General features: G+C 34.3%; 1 protein-coding gene across 3 annotated transcripts in view; it reads right to left on the bottom strand.

Annotated features, from left to right (window-relative positions):
* Positions 1-4,184: 4,184 nt before the first annotated feature.
* LOC134754309 (forkhead box protein L2-like) overlaps positions 4,185-11,271 on the bottom strand; it is an 86,655-nt gene continuing 79,568 nt past the window's right edge. For all 3 annotated transcript variants that reach the window (XM_063690554.1, XM_063690552.1, XM_063690553.1), the window contains exons 10-11: positions 9,416-9,532; positions 4,185-6,407 (exon numbers count right to left, since the gene is read on the bottom strand). In XM_063690554.1, the coding sequence (XP_063546624.1) occupies positions 6,334-6,407; positions 9,416-9,532 (191 nt within the window). In that variant the 3' untranslated portion in view covers positions 4,185-6,333. The remainder of the gene's footprint in view (positions 6,408-9,415; positions 9,533-11,271) is intronic.

Raw genomic sequence — 11,271 nt, 5'->3', positions numbered from 1 at the left:
TAATTTACGATCATAATAAGTATACAGGACCAAATAGATTTTATCTAATTATGCATAAAATTTATTTATTTTTATTATGTTTTTTCTTGTGTATGTGTACATATGTACATACATCACTATGCATTTAAGGGTTAATGACTGCTCAATCTTAGACCGTTTCGACGATTTTAGTGGGACGCATCATTCACCAGGCAACTAATACCCCAAACACAATTAGGTTGCGTTTTTGTATCACAGAGTTCCTATGGCCACCTGCTGTCTCCATCATCAGATCATCTCGATGATACCATAATATTTATTGCATTTTTACTCAACGTATGCAAAATTTCAGCTTAATCGGAAATCGGGAAGTGGGTCAAAAACTTGCAAGATTTGATTACAGACGCACAGACCGACAACGGGGCAGGTGAAAAAAATAAAAGCTTGTAAAAAGCCCCTTAAAACATGTTTTAATAATTTATTTAAAATGATGCACGGTGAAATGTTCTAATATGAACCTATTGACAGGTGGCGGTGCCACTTTTTTGAGAAACAGCCATAAATCTACGTTATTTTTGATACCTTGAAAGGGTTTTATTAAATGTAAGGGTTTAGAAATGGATCATCATTTTGGTACCTACGGCTAGATTTCGGAAACAAACCAAAAAATATTTTAAAGTATAAGTAGGTACTTAAAGATAAATCTACTTTATTATAATTTATAAATTTTGAAAATTAGTGTCAATGGAATGTGGCTTTAATTAGAAACAAGGGAGAGGCAGCATATGGCTGCGCATTTAATCAACTTGTTTATAAAACAATATACTTAATTTGGACGTCACTTTTACCGTAGGTATTTTAACGTTTTAAATGTTTAATATCTCAAACATGTAACAATATTTGTCTATAGTGGTAATGTAGGATTTCAAAGAGTTAATATTCTTTTCAATTACATATTTAATGTTATTATCATTATTAGTGAAATAAATTATAATTAAGTTCTGGAGTGACGTCTTATCTTTCCAATGGTATTTTTTTTAAATTGTTAATACTCGTTAGGTAATTGTATTCTAAAAAACTGTATTATACTTTGTAACAACAATATCAGTTTGTTTTATTTTTATAAGGCTTAACTTAATAGAAATATGTTGAACAATATTATAATGATTATTCAATTAATGTTATTTGTCTACTAACCAGTCTACGTAAGTTATTATTGACCGACGAGTTCACAATTTTACAAGTTCGCTACGTAACTAGGTGTTATTTAATCTATTTATTCATAAAATTTTATACATTACCTCCTTACTACCAAACCAAACTATTTAGCTATCTCCGGCGTAATTTCCGATTCCAGGATCTTTGTGTAAATTTTACATTTTGTATTTTTATATTACCTAACATGAACTTTATCATAGGACGAAAACTGATTTATTAAAACGATATCATAAAAGTGTATTCGTGTAGATTAAATTAGATATAATATAATAAACTAGTTAATTAACTTGGTGTCAAAACTTTCATATTGTTATATGAATGGTAATTAAAATTATCATTTTATTGTTTTCATCCTTATTTGCCTTGAGATATTTATATTACCGAAGGGTATGTTCTTTTAGATAACCAAATATAACTAACATGTTTCACTGTCCAACATGATATCGAGAGAGATGAAATAGTTTATAAAAAGTATTTAAATACAAACACGTCTTTGATTAGTTATTTGTTTCCAAAAATATTTGTTCGCATTTTTTCGCTCCTAACTCTTTTATATAAGAAAAGTCAAATAAATGACCATGTATAACTATGCTGATTCGTTTGATTTTTATTATATCAAATCGTGCAAAAATAATTTCAATATCCACAGAGAAAAATGGTATGTATGGAGGCGGGTCTTCCATTTTCCTCTTAACTGCCAGTTTTTTGTCAAAAGGTATGACATTTGACTTGAAAAATTGTACGTCACTATGTTTTAAATTAATGAAAACACCCATCTTTGATGCGAAACGTTCCGAAGAGATACGATGAGATAATCTTATCCACCACATCTCTAGTGCTATGTATTTAGGTAACTGTTGTAAATAAATATAAGAAATCAAAGTAAATCAATGGATAATTATTTGTAAAGGTAAATGGCAATTATTTTCGGCATAGCCTACAGAATTTTTTAAATAAATATGAAACAACAGCAATGAAGATTTTTAATATCCCTTATTTATTTTTTACATTTTATCTGTTTTATCATTTTGATACATCAGTTTAACTAAATAAAATCAACAAAATAACATAGCCCGCCATGCCACCTTAGTGAAATGAAACGACCACTACAATAAAACACTGAAAACAGATCGGAGAATAATTCATTTAACGACAATTTGTTAACTAACTAAAGTTGTAAACTAACTTCACAAGTCGATCTCCATATTAACGCAGTTACTGCCACCAACGCACATGTGCGTTCACCGTCATACAAGTTTGTTCCTAAGCCACGCCCCCTGGCAGTTAATGCGTTAATTTATTTTCTACAAAATGTTAGCTTGAAATAAAACTATGAAAATGGATTATATCGCGTAAATTGAATTTATAATACATCCCGACGTTTCGAACCCTTTACAGCGTTCGTGGTCAACGGGTGACTGAGGAAAAATTACAAAGTGCAAAAATACCCACATACTAAAATAATGAACAATCATAGACTATAAACTTTAAGGCTGGTTGTACATGCAAAATCGGTTCATAAGGCTAGTTATACACTACAATTATTTTCAAGTAAAGATATATATATACGCGATAAAAACTACGCCGGCTCCAACCCTACACCACGGACCCGAGAAGATTTAATTCCCTCCTAAATTGTAGGAGGGTATCCCAATATGGGACCGGCAACAAACTCGGCGGTACAGGATCCAATAGTCCGGGATCCTGTAGTCCATCTGATAAAGGAGCAAGCGAGACATAGACTGTGAGACCTTAGTGTTGGATGATGTTGGACATTCTGAGTATAATATGTTTTGAAAAGATGTGTCCCGCCGAGTTTGTTGCCGGTCCCATATTGGGATACCCTCCTACAATTTAGGAGGGAATTAAATCTCGGGTCCGTGGTGTAGGGTTGGAGCCGGCGTAGTTTTTATCGCGTATATATATATATTTACTTGAAAATAATTGTAGTGTATAACTAGCCTTATGAACCGATTTTGCATGTACAACCAGCCTTAAAGTTTATAGTCTATGATTGTTAATTATTTTAGTATGTGGGTATTTTTGCACTGTAATTTTTCCTCAGTCACCCGTTGACCACGAACGCTGTAAAGGGTTCGAAACGTCGGGATGTATTATAAATTCAATATACGCGATATAATCCGTTTTCATAGTTTTATTTCATGAGTAACTATCGCGGTAACCGAAGACAATAAAATGTTAGCTTGTTAACATAGTTCATTTTTAACTTAGAAAATACGTAATTTTATTGTGAAGTATTGAATTCAGTTGCTTGAGCAATTACAACAATTTACCAATTCATATGGGTGCTATTTCTAATTTGTATTCTCAGCACAAAAACTATCGCTCCAAAAGACTATAAAAAATCTCAAATTGTGGTATACCTACGTACTAACCAGTAAGGCCTCTTTATGAAACGTCAATTTATTATAAAATTCAAACAAAGAACGTATTTTATGAAATCACATTCATTGTTTATTTCAATAACTGGAAGCGAAAAAATACAAAGCCAAAGGGGACGAAGTCACGTGACCCGCTTCTCCATACAAACGTAGTCCCCATTATCCTCTCCGGATATTAACAATCATTAACAATACAAACATTTTTTAACGCAATTTCATGTTTACTCGTTTTAACTAGATACAGCTATGCCACTTTGTTTGACTTTTTTTTAAAGATTTTAAATTAATAAGAGTTAGGAGCTTTCGTTTATAATTCGTGTTCGCTCTAAGTCTTATAATAATAATAATAAAAAAACTATAAACGAATTATAAATTATATAGCTATGATTACAATATAATACAATAAATTGCGTAAAAAAATTTCCCTAATGTCGATATCCAGGGAGGAAAGTTAGGACTACGTTTGTATGGAGAAGCGGTCGCCCATTATACTATTAAGGCGCCCACTGACTATCAGTCCGCCGGACGATATCGGCCTGTCACTTAGAACTAAAATTTGACAGTTGCGAACAATTGACAGGCCGATATCGTCCGGCGGACTGATAGTCAGTGGGCCCCTTTAAGGGAAAGATCATAATATTTTCCTTTCCGCAGTGTACTTTTCAATATGAAGTTTTTTCGATCGATACAGCTGACGGTTAAGATTAACAAAACTGAAAAAAAGTTAATTTTGCAATAAATAAGTACAATAAATTTGGAAATCGCTCCTGTTTTGTTCTTTTTCAATCAATTTTTTTTTTTTGACAATTACTGCTGGGTTAAATAATTATATTACAAAACCGCCATTACTTGCAACCTGCCAAGAAACACGTTTTATTCGATAACAGTAAATAATAATGTACACACACATAACAAGATGAATAACCCTAATGTAGATAACAATTCTACTTTTTTAAATTCGGGCTGTAACTTTACTTCTTACATCTAATCTTTATCTTAGATTCATTGAAATAGTACAGTCCTCTTTTACAAATATCAAATCACATCAAAAACAAGTCACATTTATAATAGTCCGACAACAAATTGTAGACAATTATTGAGGGCGCCACTTCCTACGTAATCGTCACATTTTTGGCGTAAATGTCCGACAAAAAATTGTAGAATTTAAAGAGTGGCAATACTGTAGTGTCGTCCCGTTTTCTTAAATTGATTTGATAGGGACAACACTACAGTATTGCCACTTTTTAATTTCTACAATTTCTTGTCAGACATGTGGTTGTCTAAAGAACTGATATGAAATTTATGTATAAATTCAAAGCGTATGTAGAAATTCTTCAGTTTCCACAAATGTGAGCGAGAAATATTATCAATTCAAATTTTTGTACAATAGTCATTTAATTTCGGAGCCTTAAATTTTTAGTTTCTTCGAATTCAGAATCGTTAGCAGTTTAGATCTAAACAATAATAAAAATGTCCCGAATCGTCTTTTCGTGACCGTCATAATTTAGTGTGTTTTATTTTATATATTTTTAGATTCGTAACGCATCGTTACATATAAAAATATTGATCTATCAGTTCTAAATAGTGATTAAGAAAAGAGCAAACAAATTTTTGTTTAAAAAAATCCTTTAGAACACAGATAACCTTTTTCCTTCACCGCATACATTTTGAACTCTGTAACGACAGAGACTTGACAGTAACGATGACGGGTGGAATATAGTCGTTCAACGCAGTTGAGCCTGCCCATCTTATTTCTCTCTACTTAAATAATTAACTATAATCAACATTTTTTCAGTGAAATACGAATATCTGCCTAAAGGAACGGTGGGATAGACAAATATGTCCGTGAAGTAAATAAGTTGTTAGTTTAGGTACAGCGTTTTTAGCAACGATGTGTGGTTTACATGTTAACAATCTGATTTCTTTTAATTCTAATATGCAGTTTATTATACGAATAAACAACGAATATTACGACATACATAGAATACATTAAACACATTTAATCAAGTAGCGAAATACCCCAAATCTGTTTTCCCCTACTTACACATTTAAATGCACGTTTAACGTTAGAATTGTATATACACATTATATTACCTTATCGTTTTAACAGTTAACTACACATTAAACATAAGATTTAATTTTTCTATCCTGTTATAAATGTTATAATATATGCCCCCTTGTTATCAAATCACATCACTCAAAACTTTAATTAAACTTCATATTACCATATTTAAACTGAACAATTTATTTCGTGGTTTGTGTTTGCGTATTGTGGTTGTGTCACTTTAGTTTGCCGTTAAGGAAAGCGATGTTACACGAATGTTTATGTAAATCCCGAAAACGAACCACGAAATAACAGCATGAAAAAGTCTTGGAAACATGAAAATAATTAGTTTAGCTTCTAACTTTCTTTGCATTAGACGTCAAATACGCTCATTTTCCTATTCCGTCCAAAAACAAGAGTACAAAGTGTACATTTATAAACTCACACGAGATTGTGGGTATAAGTAATATAAATATGTAAATAAATCATCAGGGCCCGCTTTTCGAAAATTGCAACTTAATATTAGGTAATGGAAGTCTCTTTTTAACTATTTTTATTAGATAGGGTCTTCTGCTTGATTTACAAGTTCGAAGCTTTCGTAAAGCAGGCCGCAGATTATTGTAAATAAAGATTACATCACATAAAAGGGCCAGGATAGTAGTGTTGTGAGTTTCTCGCTTTGCTCTGATCTCACATGAAACATTTGGAGTAGGGCGCGGCGTTGGTAATGAGACTCGTCGACGCCTCTTCTTTGACACCGACGGCTAAAAATCACAAAACAAGTCTTCAATTAAAGGTAAAGGCAGAATAAAGTTCAAATACAAGTACTAACATAGACACTATTGTTCGGCCCACATACGCGTTTTCATTTCATAAAGGTCACTCACTCGTACACAGGGTGTTTTATCCAAATGTGTTAAGGGAACAAATACCGATTTAAGGAAAAAGCTCATATCGAGTGCGGAAAGCTGGAAATCGATTTATATATTACGGACCGGATCTATTCCACATTTTATGTACCAACCGGTCGGTCGGTTACTCAGAGCGACAGTCGAAATATTATCATATGAAAACTTTTTATTAAAAATAGCCTTTTTAAGAATTTATAAAAACAAATTTAGTTATTGCATAGTTTCTGATACTCCTTCACTGCCCCATTTGAATAAAACACCCTGTATACCAAGGAATGATTTGGCGACGGTTTATCATAAGTATGTTTACATGAAACAAAGCGTCTGAGTATATTCACCGAACTCTTTAACGTCAACTAGTGTGAAACAATAAAGAGATGTTTGTATATTACGAGTATGTAGGTATACTGTCATAGTCTAGAGGCAGATTAAACAAAAGTCGTCTCCTTCACGATTTTCGTAGACATCTCTTCTATATACCTCTACTGGTATGGATATGTTCCTTCTGGTCTCCAGAATACGAATTGACCGGTTGTGGTTTATGGAGGGGGGGACGGGTGCTACAAAAGGGGGCCAAAGATGGGGCCGACTGTCATCGAAATTTGTTCACATCTCGAGCCCTATGAGACTGATCGGGTCGTGTGAGATGTCATTTGAAAGACAATTAAACGTATTATAATTGTTTCTAAATAACCGTAGTCATCACTTTAGTCATTTACAAAATTTGCATAAGTACTGATAAAATATGCTTATAACTCAATAAATTATAACTTTACCGCAATGAATGTTATTACAAAATATACGGGAGTTTTTATGAGCTTTCCAAAAACATAAGTTTTATTTGTATATAATACTATATAACCAAGTAATGATGAATTTTGTTCAGCATGGGTCACTGCGCATCGTCATATGAATGGCGGCTAACAGTCTTCGTATTTTCATTATTTCTCGGATTCTATTTTACGGATCAAATTGAGATAGGTATGATTTGAAAGCATTTTAAATGTACTGTAATCGGTTCTTTGAAGTCTCAAATGCATAATTAACAGTTTAATTTTTTTAAAGAAATTTTAAAATTTTTACCCAAAAGGTTCCCTTAATGAATAAAATAATTTGAGAAAGAGATTATTTAACGTGAATAATATTAATACCTAATAAAAAGTAGGCGAATTTTTATTATCTTTCTAAAAGTATAGATTACCATATAACTAATAATATATATGACAATGCCCATTTTGTCAAGCAAATTGTTTGAAAGTACATTTATTTATAATGTTTTTAAATGAGAGGCTATCGTTTTAATCATTTCGAATCATCTAATATCGATAATCATTGTGGTTTAATAATACATCTTAGGTAAGTTATGTTTCTACAAATAGTCAAGTTCTAAGTTCATAACTACGTTAAGTTCGTAGCTTCATGATTGCATGACGTCTGCACATGAAGTAGTTAATATCTATGTCGCTATTTGACTCACGTCTACATGTAAAATGTTTTCGAACCCACTCCGTAGTTAATAACAATAATAACTTAAAATCAGCTTTCAAGATCTGGGGCTTGTGGCGTTTTAAAGTGAGTTTTAGAGTGAGAAGCACGCTCCCTCGCCTATAGAATAGACTATAAATTTGTTGGTATTAAACTCAATTTAGGGAGTGCGTTACATTAAAAAAAGACAGGCAACAAATATAAAAACCTTTAATATATGTCATCTCTAGAATTCACATATTCACATACTTACAATTCAAAAAATCACTTAAGCACAACAAGCAAGTTTTATATAAGACATATAATCATCCTGTAATGTATGTGTAGCTGCTTTTGTGATAGATGGCGTTGCCAGTGCCGAACTATCAAATATTAGACGACAGTCGACAGCTGCCTATGATCAAATGTTATAGCCATTATAGGCAATAAATAAAATTGCAAGTTTTGTGAGTTCAGCGTTGACATCATAAGTGGCAATATGGTAGCCATACATTTTCGCAAGTCGAATTGGGCCCCTGAGTAAACTAGAAAAAGGTCGTCCAGATCTGATTATAGCGCAACACACGGTTCGTTCACACTGTTAACTGACAATTGGTAAGCCCACAGCCCACAGGTACCGATGCTTGCGAGCAATTGGCGATTCATTTGCAAATTGTTTTACGAATAGCGTGCTGTCGGCTCATTCGCCAGATCTGTAATACTGTGCTTAAGAGGATAGTGGACTCTGGATTATCGGAATTATTAATAGGGAATATTACGCGAACTAACATCTCTGTCACTCTTGCATATTCGAGCGATAGAGAGGCAGATAGTGAAATTTCAGATTCGCGTTTCCCGGTAGGTTCTCTGCAAACAAACGGCCTTGGTGCATTAACCCTTAAATGCATAATGATGTATATATGCATCGTATATTTGATGGTCCGTGGCTCAATATGCAGCTATCCAAAATCACATTTATTACTTTTATACAGCATGACACATCTATTTCAATTTATTAAAAAGTTATACAAAAAATCATGCATTTAAGGGTTAATGTCATATTTTATTATCTCTGAATAACTTGTCAAAAAACTGTTAAAGGCACAGTGTGTATAAGTTACTCTATGGTTTATTAAACAGGCTACTGCTGCACTCTGATGGCAGAACATTGCAGTAATATCCCCTATTACACGATGTATATTAGATTAACCACATCATATTGTTATTGATAGTTAGAAGCGATGAATAAATCCAATGCAACATTTTGGAATCCCAATAATTTTTATAATGTTAATATCCAGAAAGGAAAATAGGGATTACGTTTGTATGGAGCGGTCGTCCACTTTCCTCTTATTAAGAAAATATTTGGTTAAGGGTCTGTACTACCTAAAGATTACCTTCAGGCCAGAACGAAAAACGGGAGGCCGCGTCGGAAGACGTGACGGCCTCGTGTCGTCGCGTGGGCGAGTAGTTGCTCGACGGCACGTAGCCTGGGTTAGGGCTCGGGGATCCTCCTATAATTGGACAGTTTTGTTAGTGTGCTTCACATTTAATCCGAACGGGGTAGAAGAAATAGTAATTACAGTTTTTTTTTTAAATATACTAAGTCGGTGGCAAACAAGCATACGGCCCGCCTAATGTTAAGCAGCCTCCGTAGCCTATGTACGCCTGCAACTCCAGAGCAGTTACATGCGCGTTGAGAGTTTTCGAAACTACGAGCCCGATTTTGGAATAGTTAGTGAGCTGGTTAGTAACTAGCCTTAAGAGTCACATTGAGCCGGGGGGAGAGAGGTGAGTTTGAAGGTCCCATTTTTCGGCTTTTCACTTGTGATACCATAAATGAATTCAGCATCCCCGATTTATATGAAAACAATACCAAACACGGCTTAGCAGGTTCACTGATGTACCTAGATATCAAGATACAATTGAGAGCCCTAAATAAACATTCAAGAGCGGATATCTCAAAAACTATACAAGATCTCGCTAAGACGCATAATTTCCGAGATATAATGAAAAACCGAAAAATGGTACTTTAACGTTACCTTTTTATGAGCATTCGTTGTCTGATAATAAAATACCCCGGTATAATATTGCAACTTCTCTGTGGCACTGTCATATTAAGCAAATTTATAAAATTTTGCAGTTTTTATTAGTTGCAGATACCTACTACCTACACGGATTTATAACATTTATTCCCTTATGATTTTTCACTTCCTATTCCGGAATAACGAGGATATCTTAATCCTCGTTATTCCGATCGACTGAGTAAAATTTTCCAAGAAAACAGCTTGTTGAACTTGAGCATTAAAGTGACCTTGAACTACCGTCGAAGTGCTCAGGTATTTTTCTAGGCACTGTGCAAGGAAATAAAGTTCATAATCATAATCTTTATTGTCCGTGAGAAATGGGTGGAAAGTTGAAATGCACTAATTGATTAGTTTGCTCGCGGGAATCGCTTTGTGAAACGCAATACAAACGATTAGGGATTATCGGATATAATTATTTTGAAATACCCGAGGTTCGTACTAGACCGCGGGCCAGGAACAGATTTCCATGACCAATCGCCTCCCGGGCGAAAACTCGTATAGTGGTTAACGGCTATGTACGATGAACCCTCGTAAACGTCAGCTGCCGCTCCGTTGGTGGGTTGAGGAATGGCAGCAAATAGTCTATAAAAAAAATTTGTCATCGCCTACCGCTTGATACTTTGTCAGATGATAGTTTAGATGCTATTGGGAATAAACAAAATCGTCAGCCGATTGTATCGCTGTGGAAAGACCGTCAGCTGGTCACATGAACATGTAAAAAAGAAAATTCTTTTCAGTCATCGGCGTCATCGCCTCCCGTTTGATACTTTGTCAGATGATAGTTTAGATGCTATTGTTAATAAAACAAATCGTCAGCCGGTTGTATCGCGGTGGAAAGACCGTGTTACGCGTTTCGGTGGCTGCCATTCCTCAACCCACCAACGGAGCGGCTGCTGACGGACGTTCACGAGGGTTCATCATACATAGCCGTTAACCGCTATACGAGTTTTCGCCCGGGAGGCGATGACTGACGAAATTTGCGCCTGGCTCGCGGTCCATACGGTCTGAGGGTCGAAGAATCTCCTATTCTAAAATACACGCACTGATTTGCAACCGAAATGCCGAGTTATAATGTTTTAATAGCAAAAAAGTGTGTTACAATGTGTACTACATTCTTCTCTCATTTAAATATTTTAACGACAGTTTAATGGAAAACTAGTAAACTA

This window comes from Cydia strobilella, chromosome Z, assembly GCF_947568885.1.
Source record: "Cydia strobilella chromosome Z, ilCydStro3.1, whole genome shotgun sequence".
Lineage (NCBI taxonomy): Eukaryota > Metazoa > Arthropoda > Insecta > Lepidoptera > Tortricidae > Cydia > Cydia strobilella.
The sequence above is the reverse complement of the archived record's forward strand: the minus strand, read 5'-3'. Positions and strand labels throughout refer to the sequence as shown.